Source organism: Quercus lobata, chromosome 4 (genome assembly GCF_001633185.2).
Source record: "Quercus lobata isolate SW786 chromosome 4, ValleyOak3.0 Primary Assembly, whole genome shotgun sequence".
In the NCBI taxonomy this organism is placed as follows: domain Eukaryota; kingdom Viridiplantae; phylum Streptophyta; class Magnoliopsida; order Fagales; family Fagaceae; genus Quercus; species Quercus lobata.
Genome location: NC_044907.1, coordinates 6,050,410 through 6,072,742, shown reverse-complemented (window position 1 = coordinate 6,072,742; position 22,333 = coordinate 6,050,410). Strand labels below are relative to the sequence as shown.

Here is a 22,333-nt window from a genome sequence, read left to right as displayed (position 1 = left end):
ATCTTTCATTTCATCAAGCCATAAGCTTTCTAGAAATGGGAGTTCAGACAATGGTGGCAGGTGGTTGCAACTGTCACATCTCCTTAAAGTGATTTTAACAAGATTTTTGATGGAAGAAAGCCAACTTGAAAATGTCACACCAGAGTAATCCCACACTTCCAAAATTTTGAGATTTGGATGTGGCTGGAGGCTATCTAATAACATCTCATCATGTCCTTCTTGGTGAGCCCATGTTAATTCCAGTTTCTCAAGATGTTGCTTTTCCCTTAAATATTTGATCTCAGAATCTGAGTTAGCATCTTCCGATTGTTCTGAAATTTGGATCTCAAGTGTTCCTCTGAGGTTGTTTAGCCCATTCAAATTGCCTAGTCCACCATTATTTCTCGCAATGAATAATGGTAATGACTGAAGACCAATCAGTTTTCGTAATCCTTGAGGCAATCTCAACTTAAAACAACCCTTATCATCAAGGTGCCTGAGGCTAACCAATTTTGTGATGTCCCTAGGCAATTGTTCAAGATTCCAACATTTTTGAAGTTTTAGTGTATGCAAATTCAACAATGTAGTAATAGAATCAGAAAGAGTTTCAATAGGATTAAAAGAAAAATCTAAGTACCTCAAATGTATTAACTTCCCTGTGGAATTTGGCATTATTTTAATATTCAATGCATGTAAATCTAATGCACGCAACCTTGGGAAACTCTCAATTAGTGTAATCAATGTTGACTCATCCATGGCACTAGATCCATACTCACCATGTGTGAAAAGAATTGTACGTAGCTTGTTGCTTACTTTAACCAAACTTAAAGTTTTAGTAAAAGATGAGGCACTAGAAAATGATACATGATGAGTTTTTTCATCCAAATAGTCAAGTCTACAGTCAGTCCCTGCAATTGATAGTGCAAGATCATGATATAAATCATGCATCTTGTATGTAAGTCCATAAGAATAAACTTGATAAAAAAATGACCTACAAAGTAGATTCTTAATGCACTCATCTGCAGCATCTTCTAATTGCCCTATATTATTTGGCAATTGGATTAACCCATGTGCCATCCATAGTTGAATCAATGTCATCCTATCAATCTTGTAAGATTTAGGAAACAAAGAACAAAAGCCAAAACAACCTTTAATATATGATGGAAGATGATCATAACTCAACCTTAGAATTGAAAAGGTATTACCACCCCCTAGTTCAATTACATTTTCCTGTACCTTATCCTTGATCTTTAACCACCCGTCTTTTTTCTCAAAGTATAATGCATTTCCAATGGACTCTATTGCAAGGGGTACTCCTTGACATCTGCCTACAATCTCCCTTCCAATTTCTACTAGTTTTGTGTTGTTGGTCTCTTGCCTGTTTCTAAATGCTATTTTCTCAAATAAAGACCAAGAATGGTCTTCAGAAAGACCATTAAGAGCATATGTTGAAACAGGACGTGTAATCTCTGCAACCAATTTGACTCGTGTAGTTATTACAATCTTACTTCCCTTTGCACCACCGATTAAAAGGCTAAAAAAGTCATTCCAGTTTTTATAATTTTCATTCCACATATCATCCAACACAAGTAAAAATTTCTTTTGATAAATTTTGTTAACTAGTTCCCTCAATGGATCCATGTTGTGGACTTGACCCATGAGGACTCCAGGATTTAACTTACGACGTTTGTTTCGCATTAGTTCCATGCTATCATCTTTATCAATACCATTTATTAGTTTTTCAGCAATTGTTGTCACCTTGAAGACATCTGAGACCCACACCCATATTTTTAACTCAAAATGTGCATCGACCTTTTCATGATTGTATACATTTTGTGCAAGTGCGGTCTTGCCTATCCCCCCAATTCCCTCAATAGCAATGACGGATACGTTATCATTATTAGGCTCCAATAAAAGTTTTATGATGGCATTACTATCATCATCTCTCCCAATAAATTCTTTATTCGGTAAACATGGGATAGTCTCCCTGTTCAGACTCACTTGAGGCTTCACATGGCCCTCATTAAAATGAAAGTTATTTCTATCTTGCGCCATTGCACTTAGATTCTGCCTCAATTCGTTTATTCTAAGACTCATCTTACGATTTCTAAAAACAAGTGGGATACTTCTAAATAAATTGCGTACCTTTCCTGCAGTATTCCCACTAGTCTCTTCTTGCTGCAAATCTAATTCAATGTGGAACTTATACTCACCCAACAAGTCATCTGCATCGTAAAAAGCGTCCTTGAGCTTTTCGAGCCAGTCCCTGTCTTGATGGTTGCGGTTCGGCTGCTCCACTGCGTCCAGAAGGACAGCTTGTATTCTGGACACTGTGTTCTGGATGCTTTCAATGTCATCTTTAACATTCCACAGTGGTCCAAAATTTTCAAAAGCCGCAGAGCCCAAATTTTCCATTATGGTCTGTATAACTCCGCAGAGGATTGCTTCAGCCATTTTTTCGTAGTGAGAGAAAGGAAGGTTTAAAGAGCGAGAGGGAAGCAAGAGAGGGCGGTCTTCAAGTGGTTCAGTGCTAGAGTCTAGAGAGTAAAAGAAAAACTTTCTATTGAGTGAAAGGAAGGCTAGAAGAACGAGAGGAAAGCTAGAGAGTGAGCTTGAAGTGCTTCAGTATTTTAGAGAGTGAAAAGGATTGCTTCAGCCATTTGTTCGTAGTGACTAGTGAGACAAAGGAAGCTAGTGCTTCAATGCTAGAGTGAATGAAAAACTTTCTAGTGAGTGCAAGAAGATAGGCTAGAGAAACGAGAGGAAAGCTAGAGAGTGAGCTTCAAGTGCTTTAGTATGCTAGAGAAAAGAAGACTTAAAGAGCGAGAGGGAAGCAAGGGAGGGTGGGGTTCAAGTGGTTCAGTGCTAGAGAGTGAAAGAAAAGCTTTCTAAAAGAGTGAGATCGAAGCCAAAGAGTGAGAGCTTGAAGTGCTTCAATATGCTAGAGAGTGAAAAAAGAAGGCTAAAAGAGCGAGAAGAATGCTAGAGGGTAATGTTTCTGTGAAGAAGGAGACGAGGAGGACCGAATATTTAAAGGGGAAAAAAGTTACCGTTACTAGTTTTCCTTTAGGAATTTTCTTAGAAGGTTACATCAATCATGCATAGCTTTATGTTTTTTCAAAGAAACTCACCGTTACTAGTCTTCCTTTGTGAATTTTCTTAGAAAGCTACCGTTATATCATGAACAACTTTATGAATTTTCTTGGAATGTTACCGTTATCATGCATAGGAAAATGAGGAGGCACCATGTGGTGGTGTTGACTGTTGAGCCCTTTTGCACCGAAAGAAAACCCTTTTTGCATCAATGAAGTTAAAGCCAATTTTCTTAGAAAAATCACGCTCATGCATGGGAAAGTAACAGAGTTTTCAGAGGCAGATCCAAATGAATAATAATGTAGGACTAACATTTTGCCTTAAAAGCTTTCAAAAAAAAAAAAAAACATTTTGCCTTAAATGTCTAGCCCAGTCCTTTTGCTTTTTGAATAAATACACACATCTTTGCTTTTTGAGAAACAGAGCATGGCTGGAAAAAACAGAGCCTACAAAGACGACGTGTCGTACATATTTGTTCTAACTAAAACGACTGTAGTATAACAGATTCCAGAGGATCAGAGTGTTTAAATTCAACACATTTCAGAGAAAAATAAAAGAATGCTGAGTGTATTCGATACCTGACTACATGATGAACTAATTCAAATCAATTATATTTTTAAGCAAATATAAAAAATAAAAAATCAATTCTAATTTTTTTTTTACCCACTCATTTTGTTTTATTTAATAAAAACAATGGGAGAGAATTGGCCAATGCCCCTTTCACGAAAAAAATCTAGCATTTTACCCCATTTTTTAAACTAATAAGGGAAATGCCCCTATTTAGAAACTCGATTTTCTCAAAATCGAGTTAGCCCTATAGTGGCGTTTTATGGAACCCTATAGTGACGTTTTAAGGATCTATAGTGGTGTTTGGGAACTCAAGCTCCATGAACTCGAGTTTTATGCAAGTTTTTTTGTTTTACCTATAGTGTCTTATTTATTTATTTATCTATTTATTATGGAACTCGTGTTCATGGAGCTCGAGTTCCAAAACGCCACTATAAATCCTTAAATCGTCGTTATAGGGCTCCTTAAAACGCCACTATAGGACTAATTCGATTTTGAGAAAAACAAATTTCAAAATAGGGACATTTCTCTTATTAGTTTGGGAAATTGGACAAAACGTTGATTTTTTTTTTTTTTAAAAGGACAAAAGCCCATTTTCTCCAAAAACAATGATGGAGGAAGGATTTTTTTTTTTCCACCATCACTATCAGGGTTTTCTTGGGGAATGTGGAATTGGTAAAAGAAAATGTACAAAAGCACAACTTTTACAATAATTTTGAAAATTTTAATGGCAGTGTGAGACAAACAGTAATCGTTGAATATAAAGGAAAAAAATTGGGGCCCCCCTAGCCCAAAGAAAAAAAAGGAATTTTTTTAATGATTATATATATATATATATATATTTTTTTTGTTATTTCTAGAATTGTGTCTCACTCCTTTTAAAACTTAGACTCCCTCTCTTTTAATTAGCCCAACCTAATTAGCAACTATCCAACTCAAAAACTTAACAAAACCAAAATAAAAAAATAAAAAATCTCAGTCAGCCCAGTATTAGAATACTAGCAGTAGGTGTTCTAAATGGTAAATATTTAGTATTTAGAACACCAAATATCAAAAACACTACTGTACGAGACATTTCAAATGCTATATTAAAGTAGCCAAAGTAAGTTTTGGTTTGTGAATATACATATAAATATATATATATATATATATATTTTGCAACAGTTGATGCGCTTAAGAAACAATATTATTTTGTATTTTTTTGTCTTTGTTAGTAAAATGATTGCATCTTAATGTATCAGGAAACAATGATTTTGTGTATTGATCTTAGTTAATAGTTTGTTAGTACCATATGAATATTTATTTGGATTTTTTTTCTTCTTATACTTCGGCCTCCCTAGCTTGAAATCTTAGGTCTGCCCCTACATTAAACACTATTTGAAATGACATAAGAACATTCACATCAAGCATTCTAAAATTTTTAGCATTCACATCAAGTAATTAACTATATCATCGATCACATTCATCAAAATTCTAACGCTAGAGCACTAGCACCAATTGTTATAAAAAAAAAAAAATTCTATTTTAACATACAAAAAATTTACTTAATCTATCTTAGCATCTTAGCATAGCATTTAATATTAGACCCTACATCTTATCTCTTATTTTAATTCGTCGCTCATTAAAATAACCAAAAAAGACACCTGCCATGTAGTAGAAGTGTACTATAGCAGGTGTTAATATAATTTGGCATATGACACGTGATGAAGATGTATTTTTGGTATTTGATGTTTTAGCATTCGGCACACCTCATGATGCCAATGCTCTAAACTTTCTCTGACCAACTATAGAACTTGTTTTTTTCTCATGTAAATTTGAAAATAAACAGTAAATAAGTTGACCTTTATCAATTAGTAAGTATTCAAATTTGACTTGACAACGAATTACAAATATAAAACATTTAAATTTAGTTGATAATGAATGTAAAATGTTTAAACTTGGCTCAAGCTTGAACCAATCCTATAAATAATGTTCATGTTCAAGTTCAAGCTCATTAAAAAGTTTTAAAACTTGAACTTGGCTAGATTCATTAGTCAAGTTGAAGCTTAAACTCAAGCTTAATATCAAGTTTTTGAACTTAAAATCCAACACAAATATATTATCAAGCCCATATAAAGCTTATTGGTTTGCACAAGTAATCACTACTCCTTAGAAAGTTAACTAGTTTTCCTTTATGAATTTTCTTAGAAAGTTACATTAATCATGCATGGCTTTGTGTGTTTCCTAAGAAATTTACCATTACTTCTAGTCTTCCTTTATGAATTTTCTTAGAAAGCACTAACTATATCTAATATTTTTTTATCATCGCTAAACTATTGAAAGAATATCTTTAAAATATTTATGAACGAAAAACAGTAACCAAAAAAAAAAAAAAAAATTCGTGCAAATTTTAGAGAGAGAAAAAAGATTTAAGCCACACCAAAAAAAAAAAAAAACCTTCGTCAAAGATCTAGAGGGAGCGCACACACACATATCATTTAGCTTTTGTGTACGCAAATTATAAATGTTTTGTGCATAAAACATCAACCACATATACAATATCACAATTATCAAATTAAATAATTAATTTTAAATGTGTAATACTCAACTTTGAAGACAATCATGCTCATTTATAGGAAACTAACAAGTCAAGAATCACGTACCATGTGAATGGTGGACCTCAATGTGAAGAAACCAAGTGCAGAGATCATGTTCCTTCAAGAAGAAAGACCATTCATTAAAAAAAAATAAATAAATAAATAAAAGAAGAAGAAGAAGGAAGAAATGACCAGGCTGCTTCAGCCTGCAATCATGTCACCAGGAAGACCAATGCTTGTGATTGTGGGAAAAGTCAGCAATAAGTGACAAATGGAACCCAATAATAAAAGAAGAAAAGGGGTCATCACAAGTTGATAAGAAATAGCATAGGTACGTTGGTTTTGTCTTCATTGAAACAAATGTCTTGGTCTTGTGTGACACATTGAAATTATTTTGGGAAACAACCATGAAAATACGAGCCATTCTTTTCCAAAAAAAAAAAAAATATGAGCCATTGTTAGACTTTGGATATTTACCCAAGGGCAATTGGTCATGAAGCATTTTGGTCGTGGCATTACAGATCAATTAATGCAGCCAAATGGGCCCACGTCCAACACTCACTTTTCAAATCCTATATGCTCGTCCAATTACTCAAAATCAGCTGAATTATAAATGGTATAAAATTGTTAAAATTTAATTATTTTATTAGTTCAATAAACATATATGAGATATACTTTTTTATTTTTTTAAACTTTAATTTATTAAGAATAAAAAAACAAGTGAGGTAAATTACAACTATTACTAGAAAACAAGCTTTAAGAGTAATAGAAAATTTATTTAGTAGAATGAACTGCGAGGTTAAGAGATTTCCAACATAGCATAATTCACAGTTAACAAAATGCAAACTTAAATCAAAAGCATTACTCATGATAGTAGAAATAGACCGAATTACTTGGTTTTGCTTCTCTAACCAAAGTATTAAAACATATTTTTGTATCCCATCCCACTATGATATTGCACCAATTTCAAACCTAGGCAAGTTTAAACTTTAAAGCCCACAAAATTACAACAGAAGTGCATTAATCATAAATCTTAGTCCAAACCTAATTAATGTAGGACAAACATTTTGCCTTAAAAGTCTTTTTGCTTTTTGAATAAATACACACATCTTTGCTTTTTGAGAAACAGAGCATGGCAGGAAAAAACAGAGCCTTTAAAGGCTTATTATATGTGGATTAAAAAGACTAACTATATTTAATATCCAATCAAATCTATACACGTGTTCACTATTTAAAATAACACTTAACCAATACGACTTGTCGTACAAATATGTTATACTAAAACGATTGCCGTATAACAGATTCCAGAGGACTAGAGTGTTTGCATTCAACACTTTTCAGAGAAAAATAAAAGAATGCTGAGTAGATGTGATACCTGACTTCATGATGAACTAATTCAAATAAATTATATTCAAGCAAAAACAAAAAATAAATTGTAGGTTTTTTTTTTTTAACCTGACTTCATAATGAACTCATTTCTCTTATATAATAAAAACAATGATAAAGCAAGAATTTTTTCCACCATGGCTATTTGGGTTTTCGAGGGGAATGTGGAATTGGTAAAAGAAAAAAGAACAAAAGCACGACTTTTACAACAATTTTGAAAAAATTTTAGTGCAGTGTGAGACAGCACTGATCGTTGAACATAGACCTTGACCCTTTTTTACACGATTACACTATTTATTATAAATTTATAATATATATTTGTGCCCCATTAAACACCATCTGTAAGTAATTAACCATCTGTAAGTAATTAACTATGTATCATACATCACATCTATCATAGTCTTTGAGCACCATGTGAACATAGACCTTGGCCCTTCTTTACACGATTACACCAATTTATATATATATATATATATATATATATATATATATATATATCATAATTAACTATGTTATACATCACATTTGTTAGGACATATGTGTTTCACTTGTTTAGAATATATGTTATGATTTTATGTAATTGGCTTATCCTTTGACAAAACGCACTTTACTTGTATTTGGGTAGATTCAGGATGTTTTAAATACTTCAAGAAACCGTGTTTCAACATCAAGTATTGAAGCTTTCAAGTTTGTTCAAGAAAACAAGTTCAGAGTGCAAAATCATTAAACCTCGACAGCTACATCTATCAAGTTTAAGGAAGCTGTTCTACATTCGATGTGCTCGACACTTTCTCAACACCTACTCGACACCTGCTATTTGTCGAGGTTTATGATTTTCAGAATTTCAATATGATTTTCTTGGGATCCGTGAATGTGTCTTTGGGCCTTCTTTTCTTCTAACCCTAGACATATAAAATGATCAGTTTAAGGGCCGTCAAAGTGTTCATAAGTTGCACAAGTTTTGAGCAAACTCCGTTCAAGCAAATTGTGACCGGAGACGAAGTTATTGCCCTAGTTCATCTCTTTCTCTTGAAGAAGTTGCTGTGTACGTGCACCGTAGGGTTTTGTGACCAAGCATCTTCTTGATCTTCATCGTGTGGATGAATTGAAGAACTTTGCAACCAACAATCTTCTTAGTTGGTGATTGAAGTCGTATACTGGGATCCGCGCAATTGGTTAGTCAGGTACTGGGAGTCGTGCATTTGAAAGGGGAACTGTCACTACAGAACAAGTCCAATTGGGTATTGGGGTAAGGGTTCAATTGTAGGTTGGTAAGGTACTTGGATTCCTTTACTTGTAACCGCTTGTTGTGATAATAGTGGAGTTTCGGGAGTGGTGACCTGAAAATCACCCGGTGGGGTTTTTGTCATTAGGTTTTTCCCATTCGTAAACAAATCACCGTGTCTTTTATTTTCCGCTGTGTATTTAGTTTATTGGTGATTTGTTTATGTTACCACGCGTTTGCATGATAAATTGATTAATTAATAAGTTGGCTAATTAATTAATTAACTTCTATCACAAGGGGTCATTCAGTTTGTGGCCTATCAACATTCATCAAAATTCTAATGCTAGAGCATTTGCACCAAATGTTATAAAAAAATTTATATTTTAACGTACCAAAAATTTACTTTTATCTATTTTATCATAGTATTTAATATTAGACCATACGTTTTATCTTTTATTTTAACACATCACTCATTAAAATAGCCTAAAATAACACCTACTATCTAGTAGATGTGTACTATAGCATGTGTTAAAATAATTTGGCATATGACACGTGTGATGGAGATGTATTTTTGGTATTTGGTGTTTTAGCGTTTGGCACACCTAATGCCAATACTCTAAATTTCCTCTGACCCCTTGTTATCTCCTCCTTTCAAATAAAAATTAATAATAAGAAGAATGAAAAGACAAGTATAACTTCTTCTTTTTTCTCATGTAAATTTGAAAATAGACAATATATAAGTCGACCTTTGTCAAGTAAGTGTTTAAATTTGGCTCGACAACAAATTACAAATATAAAATATTTAAGTTTGGCTCGATAACAAATATAAAATATTTAAAATTTGCTCAATCTTGAACCAATCCTATATAAATGATGTTCAAGTTTAAGCTTGTTAAAAAGTATAAAAAATTGAACTTGGTTAGATTCATTAGTCAAGTTGAGCTCAAACTTAAACTCGAGGTTAATATCAAGTTTTTGAGCTTAAAATCCAACAAAAATATATTATCAAACCCATGTAAAGTTCATTGGTTTGGACAAGTAATCACTACTTCTGATTACTTAAAATCTTAATAAGATATGATTTTAAAGGGACAGAAAGTTACCGTCACTAGTTTTCCTTTATGAATTTTCTTAGAAAGCTACATTAATCATGCACGACTTTATGTGTTTTCTAAGAAATTTACCGTTACTTCTAGTCTTCCTTTATGAATTTTCTTAGAAAGCTACCGTTATGTCATGCACAACTTTATGAATTTTCTTGGAATGTAACCATTATCATGCTACCTAACTTCTTGATGAACTAATTCAAATCAATTATATTCAAGCAAAAATTAAAAATAAAAACTCAAATTTAGTTTTATTTTTTATCCACTCATTTCTCTTAAATATTAAAATAGATTGTGTGGTCAGTTTTATGTCTTTTTCTTTTATTTATTTAATTTTTTTAATTAAATGAGATTCACATTAATTGAGTCTTAACAAATACTATGCGGTGCTCGTTAACATTTACATTTAATAATAATAAAAAGTACAAAACCACAACTTTTACATCCATTTTTTAAACATTTAGTGACAGTGTGTGACAGCACTGATAGTTGACCAAAGAATTTTTATTTTCCATTGTATATCAAAGTCTTGAGCACCATGTGAACATAGACTTGGCCCATCCTTACATGATTACACTATTTATTATAATATGTATTTACTACACATCACATTCATCAAAATTCTAACCCTAGAGCATTAGCACCAAATGTGTTAAAATAATTTGATTTATGACACATGTGATGGAGATTTATTTTTGGTATTTGGTGTTTTAGCTTTTGGCACACTTGATGCCTCTTAATTATTTCCTTTAGGAATTTTCTTAGAAGGTTACATCAATCATGCATAGCTTTATGTTTTTTCAAAGAAACTCACCGTTACTAGTCTTCCTTTGTGAATTTTCTTAGAAAGCTACCGTTATATCATGAACAACTTTATGAATTTTCTTGGAATGTTACCGTTATCATGCATAGGAAAATGAGGAGGCACCATGTGGTGGTGTTGACTGTTGAGCCCTTTTGCACCGAAAGAAAACCCTTTTTGCATCAATGAAGTTAAAGCCAATTTTCTTAGAACAATCACGCTCATGCATAGGAAAGTAACAGAGTTTTCAGAGGCAGATCCTAATGAATAATAATGTAGGACTAACATTTTGCCTTAAAAGCTTTCAAAAAAAAAAAAAAAAACATTTTGCCTTAAATGTCTGGCCCAGTCCTTTTGCTTTTTGAATAAATACACACATCTTTGCTTTTTGAGAAACAGAGCATGGCTGGAAAAAACAGAGCCTGCAAAGACGACGTGTCGTACATATTTGTTCTAATTAAAACGACTGTCGTATAACAGATTCCAGAATATCAGAGTGTTTAAATTCAACACATTTCAGAGAAAAATAAAAGAATGCTGAGTGGATTCGATACCTGACTAAATGATGAACTAATTCAAATCAATTATATTTAAGCAAATATAAAAAATAAAAAATCAATTCTATTTTTTTTTACCCACTCATTTTGTTTTATTTAATAAAAACAATGGGAGAGAATTAGCCAATGCCTCTTTCACGAAAAAAATCTAGCATTTTACCCCATTTCCCAAACTAATAAGGGAAATGCCCCTATTTAGAAACTTGATTTTTTCAAAATCGAGTTAGCCCTATAGTGGCGTTTTATGGAACCCTATAGTGATGTTTTAAGGATCTATGGTGGCATTTGGGAACTCGAGCTCCATGAACTCGAGTTTTATGCAAGTTTTTTTTTTTGTTTTACCTATAGTGGCTTTTTTTTATGGAACTCGAGTTCCAAAACGCCACTATAGATCCTTAAAACATCACTATAGGGCTCCTTAAAATGTCACTATAGGGCTAACTCGATTTTGAGAAAATCGAATTTTAAAACAGGAGCATTTCCTTCATTAGTTTGAAAAATAGGACAAAATACTGGATTTAAAAATAAAATTAAAAAAAAAAAAGAGGCAAAAGCCCATTTTCTCCAAAAACAATGATAAAGCAAGGATGATTTTTTTTTTTTTTTTCCCACCATGACTCTCTGGATTTTCTTGGGAAATGTGGAATTGGTAAAAGAAAATGTACAAAAGCACAACTTTTACAATAATTTTGGAAATTTTGATGGCAATGTGAGACAACACTGATCGTTGAACATAAAGGGAAAAAAAAAAAAAAAAAATTTTGGGTCCCCCTAGCCCAAAGAAAAAAAAAAGGAATTTTTTTAATGATTATATATATATATTGTTATTTCTAGAATTGTGTCTCACTCCTTTTAAAACTTAGACTCCCTCTCTTTTAATTAGCCTAGCCTAACTAGAAACTACCAAACTTAACAAAACCAAAATAAAAAAATAAATAAAAATAAAAAATCTCAGTCAGCCCAGTATTAGAATTCTAGCAGTAGGTGTTCTAAATGGTAAATATTTAGTATTTGGAACACCAAATATCAAAAACACTACTGTACGAGACATTTCAAATGCTATATTAAAGTAGCCAAAGTAAGTTTTGGTTTGTGAATATATATATTTTGCAAGAGTTGATGCACTTAAGAAACAATATTATTTTGTATTTTTTTGTCTTTGTTGGTAAAATAATTGCATCTTAATGTATAAGGAAACAATGATTTTGTGTATTGATTTTAGTTGATAGTTTGTTAGTACCATATGAATATTTATTTGGATTTTTTTTCTTCTTATACTTCGGCCTCCCTAGCTTGAAATCTAAGGTCTGCCCCTACATTAAACACTATTTGAAATGACATAAGAACATTCACATCAAGCATTCTAAAAATTTTAGCATTCACATCAAGTAATTAACTATATCATAGATCACATTCATCAAAATTCTAACGCTAGAGCATTAGCAACAATTGTTATAAAAAAAATATTCTATTTTAACATACAAAAAATTTACTTAATCTATTTTAGCATAGCATTTAATATTAGACCCAACATCTTATCTCTTATTTTAATTCGTCGCTCATTAAAATAACCAAAAAAGACACCTGCCATGTAGTAGAAGTGTACTATAGCATGTGTTAATATAATTTGGCATATGACACATGTGATGAAGATGTATTTTTGGTATTTGATGCTTTAGCATTTGGCACACCTCATGATGCCAATGCTCTAAATTTTCTCTGACCAACTATAGAACTTGTTTTTTTCTCATGTAAATTTGAAAATAAACAGTAAATAAGTTGACCTTTATCAAGTAGTATGTATTCAAATTTGACTTGACAACGAATTACAAATATAAAACATTTAAATTTAGTTGATAATAAATGTAAAATGTTTAAACTTGGCTCAAGCTTGAACCAATCCTATAAATAATGTTCATGTTCAAGTTCAAGCTCATTAAAAAGTTTTAAACTTGAACTTGGCTAGATTCATTAGTCAAGTTAAAGCTTAAACTCAAGCTTAATATCAAGTTTTTGAACTTAAAATCCAACACAAATATATTATCAAGCCCATATAAAGCTTATTGGTTTGCACAAGTAATCACTACTCCTAATTACTTAAAACCTTAATAAGATACTAGTGTAACAGGGAAGAAAGTTAACTAGTTTTTCTTTATGAATTTTCTTAGAAAGTTACATTAATCATGCATGGCTTTATGTGTTTCCTAAGAAATTTACCGTTACTTCTAGTCTTCCTTTATGAATTTTCTTAGAAAGCACTAACTATATCTAATATTTTTTTATCATCGCTAAACTATTGAAAGAATATCTTTAAAATATTTATGAACGAAAAACAGTAACCAAAAAAAAAAAATCGTGCAAATTTTAGAGAGAGAAAAAAGATTTAAGCCTCACCAAAAAAAAAAAAAAAAAAAAAAAATCCTCTCTCAAAGCTCTAGAAGGAGCGTGCACACACACATATCATTCAGCTTCTGTGTACGCAAATTATAAATGTTTTGTACATAAAATATCAACCAGACATACAATATCACAATTATCGAATTAAATAATTAATTTTAAATTTGTAATACCCAACTTGACTCGACACATTTACAACCTTACATAATCAAATGAAGACGATCATGCTCATTCATAGGAAACTAACAAGTTAAGAATCACATACCATGTGAATGGGGGACCTCAATATGAAGAAACCAAGTGCAGAGATCATGTTCCTTCAAGAAGAAAGACCATTCATTAAAAAAAAAAAAAAAAATGAAGAAATGACCAGGCTGCTTCGGCCTTCAATCGTGTCACCAGGAAGACCAATGCTTAGAAGAAAGACCATTCATTAAAAAAAAAAAAATGAAGAAAAGACCAGGCTGCTTCGGCCTTCAATCGTGTCACCAGGAAGTATTTTGGTCGTGGCATTACAGATCAATTAATGCAGCCAATGGGCCCACGTCCAACACTCACTTTTCAAATCCTATATGCCCGTCCAATTACTCAAAATCGATTGAATTATAAATGGTATAAAATTGTTAAAATTTAATTATTTTATTAGTTCAAAAAACATATATGAGATATACTTTTTATTTTTTAAAACTTTAATTTATTAAGAATAAAAAACTAGTACAATAATCGGTAAATTACAACTATTACTAGAAAACAAGCTTTAAGAGCAATAGAAAGTTTATTTAGTAGAATGAACTGCGAAGTTAAGAGATTTCCTAACCTTGCATAATTCGCAGTTAATAAAATGCAAGCTTAAATCAAAAGCATTACTAATGATAGTAGAAATAGACCAAATCACTTAGTTCTTCTTCTCTAACCAGAGGATTAAAACATACTTTTGTATCCCTTTCCACATTGCACCAATTTCAGACCTAGGCAAAGTCTAAACTTTAAAGCCCACAAAATTACAATTGTTTTAGCTTCGATAGGAGTGTATAAGTCATAAATCTTGGTCCAAACCTTTAGCAGCTCACCAATTGCATTTTTGACCACCACAGTTAAGAGGTGAAATCATGTGACTAAGTGAGACAACAACAATCACATTTAGCTTTATATAGATTCTAGGAGAGGGTTTCCATGACTATGTAAGACAACAGCATCCACATTTGGAAACTTAATGTATTACAATTTACTCCTAAATTTTACCCTTGCTAATAATCATAAGATATAAATCATAAGTGTAATGTGACTATTTAAAACATCTCAACATGAATTATTCATATATGAAAAGGGTAAAATTCAATCAACAACTCTAAGATTTGGGTTAGTGTGAGCTACATACAAAATATTTCAAAACTGACCAACTCGATCCCTAATCACCATGAGAAAAGGGATAATAATGAGTAATTTTTTCGAAACCAAGTTAGGTTAAGGACCAAGTTGGTTAATTTAAAAATATCTTAAACCTGGTTGGCATTAGCCTAAAACTTTGAGGAGTTAATTGTATTTTACCTTATAAAAAATGACCTTTACAAATTAACAAAATATAGTGAATATTCTAGCTATGTATTAGTATTTGGATATTAAAATAGTACTTAATATTCATGTGAGTATAATTTTATAGTCTAGAATAATTTTTAAGTAATATACATATATACACACACATATTATTTGTTTGTGCATACATAATATGTTCATATCAACAGATATCTACAGACTACAAGGCACTGTAACACAAATGGTGAAGATTTTGATACTCCAAATGATGTGGTTTGGATTATTTTAGCATGTGTCATTACATAAAAATGCTCAATAAAGTGTAATTGATTTTTTTGATCATTTTTATATTTTTCCTAATAATGGTATCAAAAAGTAACTTTGGTATCACATAAAAAGTTACAACTGTTGCCGTTATGTCAAAAGTTGTGGTTTACCATGTGAAGCTTAGAATGTTTTGGTATCCAAAATTTATAAATCTGATTTTTTAAGAGATAATAAACGTTTAATACTTTAATTTGTAATTTTTTTATTGATTTAATTGTTATTTCTTTTCATGCCTTTCCAATCTCTCAAACGACAATATAAAAATCAAGTCTACAATAAGTGAAAAATAAAGTTGAGCAAAGCTCAGTGTCTCAATCACACCACAACAATGACCAAACACACAATGGAACCTGTTGGCTTAGGCTCATGTCTCTATCACTATTTTTCTTTTACAATTCGAACACAGCCACACGTGTCTTAAACTGTGTATTTTTCACCCGGTTGTTATTGGTAGATTTGTAATGAGTAATGCTATCACCATTGAAAATGGCACTACTTTGTGGGTCATATCTTCACATGGCGATTTGTGATTGATGAATGTGTGTCCCCACATGGCACACTGACATATCTTCACTAATTACAATTCGCCATGTGATGAGTTGTGGTATAAAGTTGTGCCTTTTTTGGTGGTACTAGCATTACTCATTTGTAATAGACAAAGTTTGATTAGAGCACTAGCATCTTCAAATATCACTTTATCTATTTTACCAATTTATTTCACAACTCACTCAATATTTCATTTCTTATTTTTACATTCAACTCAATAAAATAATATAAACTGCATTACAAAATAATAATAAAAGTACTATTTTGCTCTCTTTTTTCTAACTCTCCTTTTCTCTTCACCCACAACCACAAAATTAAAAAAATTATTTTTCCTTTACAACCCATGAACAGTAAAAGGTTGCATATATGTAACCATACTATAGCAAGGTGGCAAATTTTTTTAAGAATACAAACCCGAATGAAGTGGATTTTCAGTGTCTTGGGTTGTAAAATAGTAACTGGGGATGTTTAAACTCTTATTAAAAACAATTATTATAACTATATATTTTAAAATTATAATCGTTGAATTGTATATATTTTTTATGTTCTTATGCCTAATTTTGTATCGATAAAATATTATTTATCATTCAATTCATAAAATATGAAAATTTTGAAATTTAAACACTTGATTGATGACACAGCTATTGATTTTTTATTTTCTTAAAATTTTACAAGCAAAATGTAATTTAAATGTAGATTTGTCAAAATTCACATTGTAAAAATTACTATAACCAAGTCTATCATATGACCCCAATTTTGACCAAATAACTAATTTTTTTTTTTTGCATAAAAAATTTATAATAATTTTCGTAATAGTTAAGTTGACAAGTTTTTACCGATTTTCATTTAAATCCAGTAATAAAATAACATTACGCTAGATATTAAATTTGTTGCGTCTATCGAGTATATAGACTTTGTCTTATGCATTAAAAACTAAAAACTTTTATTTATTGTGACTTTACTAAAAACTTTTTCAACAAATCTAGTTATTTATTTATTAAAGATAGGTTTTAGTTATTTGTCATATCATATCATATTATTTATAATAAAAGTTGAGCTTAGACGTCATGATTACGTCACGTAGCTTCATTAAATTGCAAAAAATTTATTAAATTTATAGATTTTTAAAGAACTAAAAAGGAATAGTATATCACCAGGACTCTAATTCATTTTTATCATTAAATAGTTTATCTCTTTAAAAAAAATAAAGAAATAAAAAAACTGCTTCACGTCTGCTTCATGTAAGATTGTAGGTGTGGGGCCCAAACGATTTACGGGCCGGGCCCATCTACCTGGGGAAAATCCGAAGGCCCAAGCCGAGGAGAGCTATGGCCCAAACTCGACCAAATAGCCTATGGACATCGCCGAGGACGGCTCAATCCTCGGCAGATCCAAAGTTCCCCCCCCTGAAAGGAGGGCAGAAACGGCATAGGACCGAAACCAGGACAAACGATCTAAAATATCCAGGGAAAGCTGCTCTTACTGCCATTCAATGCTCTGAACCTGACAGAGCTGCAGTTTTTGACTTTTACAACCACCCCCAACGACTTTGAATATGGACTGATGGGACAAGTATCAATTTTGGAAAGATTGACCCTATACGTGGACGAAGGACAATGAACGCAGGCGAATATAAAAGGAAAAAGAAGTATCCTAAGGGGGAGGTTGGGAAAAATGGCCAGAAACCAGAGCCTCCCAACCCACCTCCAGGAGAAAGACTCCAGGGGTGAAGGAAAACCGAAACTTGTATGTACACCACGAAAAGCCCACCGCCTGTCAACCAAGGCCTAGCCTTCCAAACCCACGCTCTACAAATGATATTGTTAGGGGCCTTTTCACGCGCGAACCCGACACTGTTACGGTCCGCCACGAATCGCGTCCTTACAATTGGCGCCGTCTGTGGGAAGGGCTTGTGTGTTGGTATAGGAAGTGGGTCGGTAGAGTTTCTTCGTTATATCTAACCGTTAGTTATAAAATTCTAGTATAAAGTTCCGTTAGGAACTACGTTTCTTGATTAGGGGCTTGGTTGAGAAACTAACTCCCTTAAGGCCAAGGTCCCCCATAAAGAGCAAACTAGGCACTTTGTAACGTTAACTGTATGGATAAACTCTAGGGGCTTGGCTGAGGAGCTAACTCCCCTAAGGCCAAGATCCCGCACAAAGAGAAAACTAGGTTTTGGACAGAACCAAGGCATTGCATGGTCCTCGGACCCAAGCCTCAGGGGAAACCAACTACCTGGATGTGGAAAACTAGGTTTTGGACAGAACCAAGGCATTGCATGGTCCTCAGACCCAAGCCTCAGGGGAAACCAACTACCTGGATGTAATGAAAACTAGGTTTTGGACAGAACCAAGGCATTGTATGGTCCTCAGACCCAAGCCTCAGGGGAAACCAACTACCTGGATGTGGAAAACTAGGTTTTGGACAGAACCAAGGCATTGCATGGTCCTCGGACCCAAGCCTCAGGGGAAACCAACTACCTGGATGTAATGAAAACTAGGTTTTGGACAGAACCAAGGCATTGCATGGTGGACCCAAGCCAGGGGAAACCAACTACCTGGATGTAATGAAAACTAGGTTTTGGACAGAACCAAGGCATTGCATGGTCCTCAGACCCAAGCCTCAGGGGAAACCAACTACCTGGATGTAATGAAAACTAGGTTTTGGACAGAACCAAGGCATTGCATGGTCCTCGGACCCAAGCCTCAGGGGAAACCAACTACCTGGATGTAATGAAAACTAGGTTTTGGACAGAACCAAGGCATTGTATGGTCCTCAGACCCAAGCCTCAGGGGAACCCAACTACCTGGATGTCATGAAAACTAGGTTTTGGACAGAACCAAGGCATTGCATGGTCCTCGGACCCAAGCCTCAGGGGAAACCAACTACTTGGATGAGGAATCAACTATTTAAAGAAAAAACTATGGCCTGTAAACCTCGAAATCCCTCCGAAGAGAACTCCGCGTTAGCAGATGGGTTAATACCTTGATTGCGCGGGTTCCTCGGCCTACCCTCGGACCCCCAGTATCAAAGGGGTTGGTGCGATACGGTGCAACATATTACCCCAAAAGCACAACCAAAGTCCCTCGCTACCTAGTTACCCTTTCAGACGAATTATTTAGAGGTTATCGTTCTCGGACATTGGTCTAGCATGCATCACGTAGTACTCAGCGCTTATCCCGGTTAGTTCCAAGAATTTAACTTATTGGAAGTTACCATTGCTGTACTTGATAATATTTGTGAGTTTAAATTAGTAGGAACCTGTGTTAAAACATTTTTTCTGCCTGGAATATCCTTAAGGGTAGGCTTGCATTTAATGTTCATGCATAAAGTAGTTGTTATGGAGAAGAAAGATATGTATGGAGAAGTAGACACATATTTTATTAAGACAAAGGAACAGTACAGTGTACAATGAAAAGCTGAAACAAGTTTACACTAAAGCTGACTGCATAAGTAAAGGAAAATACAAGCGAGTGGAGAGAAGGCCGTGGGGACAGCTCAGAGGAGAGGTTGGCTACTGCGCCGAGTTATTGTCTAAGGAAACCATTCCTCCATGCTTTTGCACGCCCGTAACTCAGGCAGCAAAAGAACCTGACCTCAGGCTAACACCATCTACAGAAAAGGTGCAGGGAGCCGGAAGTCGGGAAGCCCCCGCAAAAATCTGCCTGCCACAAAGTAGACAGTGCTGATGGTGGAAATCCCTTTTTCTGACATACCAAAAATCGGGCATGACCAGAACCTGCTTCGGATTTTGACTAAAAGAGGGAGGAATACCATCTTCCCTCCATCAAGACGGAGGACTGGCTTGAATCTGTGCCATCCTTGTCCGTACCACATCACCTTGAGGATTCGGTGCCTCTGGAGCGCGCAGAGACCTTTCATCCCTATCCAAGCCTCAGACATCCTGCTTTGGGGCAGTGGCACTAGGGAGAGGGATCGCGGATATCGAAGAAATATAGTTCTGAAGGGAAAGGGAGAGTTCATGTGCAAGTGAGGTGATCCCCTATCCCATTTATACCCAGAAGTAAACCGGTGGCATTTAATTCGCGCAGCGTCCCAAGGAACGCTACAGACAAAACGTCTCTGGCTCGATTTCCAACGTCGACTGCAACCCTGAGATTAAAAGAGTCTCGAGAAGGTGCACCTTGAACATTGGGACACCAAAAGGTACCGCGTGGTCAAAGGTTATGGTAACACCTCTTAATTTGTGGGCCCAGTAAATCAGCGGCCCAGGCCCATCCAGCATATGGGCCCAGGGACAGAACCAAGGCCTTGCATGGTCCTCGGACTCAAGCCTGTGGGGAAACCAAGTACAAAGAATTATAAAAAATTACAAGTTTTTGGACAGAACCAAGGCCTTGCATGGTCCTCAGACTCAAGCCTGTGGGGAAACCAAGTACAAAGAATTATAAAAAATTACAAGTTTTTGGACAGAACCAAGGCCTTGCATGGTCCTCGGACTCAAGCCTGTGGGGAAACCAAGTACAAAGAATTATAAAAATTACAAGTTTTTGGACAGAACCTAGGTCTTGCGTGGTCCTCGGACTCAAGCCTATGGAAACCAACTACTTGGGTAAGTAAAGACTTGAATTTCGTAAGATGGGCTACTTGATAAAAACGTTAAGTCACTTCGTCTACGGCTTAAACACCATAAAAGGTTAAGGCCAATAAAGGGGTAAGGAAGATGGTGGGACGCCTCAGCATTTAATCATATAAGAGGGCTATCCATTTGGCGGGGGATATGTCCTCGGACGGTTATTTCTCACACGGCATCAAGCCTTCGTTTTTCACCTCGGCTAGCATGGGGTAAGTATTACTCTTCGTTGGTCGGCCTTATTAGGCCAGGCATTTCTATTAAAGTTATGGCGACGTCTTTTTATTATCAAGTCTTTTGGTCTTAGGCGTCATTGATTTAGATGCTATATAATCGTGTCAAGCAGCATTTGTAGATCTAAAAAAAAATAGGAACAAAATATGCGAAACAAGGTAGACAACAACCTTTATTAATATGAAAAATTGCTACAACATACAAAAAGGGGCTCAAACGAGCCTATACAAAATGTGAACTGCCTAAGCAACCATTACATCTGTAGTACAGAAAAGTAAACTGTCAAGCGTCTTTTAAACTCGTCTTCAAAGTTTCTCCAATCTCTGCCTCATTGATGCTCATACTGAGAGAGGGACTCACTTTAAAAAAGAAAATGAATAAAGAAGATGGAGGACATGAGTAAAGAAGGAGGAGAAGAGGAGAGAGAAATGAAGAGACAAAGGGAGGAACAAAAGATAGAAAAGAAACAGCATCAGGGCGGAACTGGTGCTGGGAAGACTATAAGAAGAAGGCGGAGGAGGGCACCAAGGAGCAAAAGAGGGAGAAACAGAAGCACTTAGCCCCTGTCTCAGTCCTGACTCCTAACACGCCGGTGCCATATTAGGTACGCTCGTGAGGAGCCGGATGGTAACGATCTTGGGTGTTCTCGACTCAGTCACGTCGAAAGTTTGACGTGACGAGTCCCTGCTTCGGATTTTGACTGAAAGAAGGATGAGATTGATTTTGAGTCTTCGCCATCCTTGTCCCGATCGAGCCATGATAAGCTTTATCGGAATGTGGCGTTTTTGGGAGGGGTGGGGCTTTTGCATCCCTTGTTGTTATGATTAAGAATTTTACGATTAAGTGTATAAACCAGTAAGTAAACTGAATCCTAAGGGAGGCTAAGTACTCCAGAGTCGCAGGAGGATGAAAAGGGATTTTTGGTAAAAACAATAACCTCCTCCTGCCCTACTTATACAAAGGGCGGAGCGGGGGGCATTTAATAAGTTCAGATTTCCGAAGGAATCAGCGAACCCAAACACGCCGGTTCCACTTCTCCACCCCATCAAAATAAACCGTCGAATTAAAGTAATCTCGTGAATAATGATTATTAAAAGCACGTTTTGGGACACCCAAGCGGTAAGAGCGCATCAAGCGCGAAATCAAAAGGCTACCTCATAGACCGGCGCGTTTCTTGGACAGATGAGAAGCCGCCAGCATCATTAAAAGGCCAAACTGATTGGGCCGTAGGAAGAGGTTTGGCATCACCAAAACCCCCCTTTCCAACCAAGAGGTTGGACAGCCGGGTTTTGAGGGGCTATTGTGGGGCCCAAACGATTTACGGGCCGGGCCCATCTACCTGGGGAAAATCCGAAGGCCCAAGCCGAGGAGGGCTATGACCCAAACTCGACCAAATAGCCTATGGACATCG

General features: G+C 34.7%; 1 protein-coding gene across 1 annotated transcript in view; it reads right to left on the bottom strand.

Annotated features, from left to right (window-relative positions):
• LOC115984464 (putative disease resistance protein RGA3) overlaps window positions 1-2,433 on the bottom strand; it is a 3,510-nt gene extending 1,077 nt beyond the window's left edge. The window contains exon 1 of the mRNA XM_031107488.1: window positions 50-2,433. Within this exon, the coding sequence (XP_030963348.1) occupies window positions 50-2,433 (2,384 nt within the window). The remainder of the gene's footprint in view (window positions 1-49) is intronic.
• Between the last annotated feature and the right edge of the window lie 19,900 nt (window positions 2,434-22,333).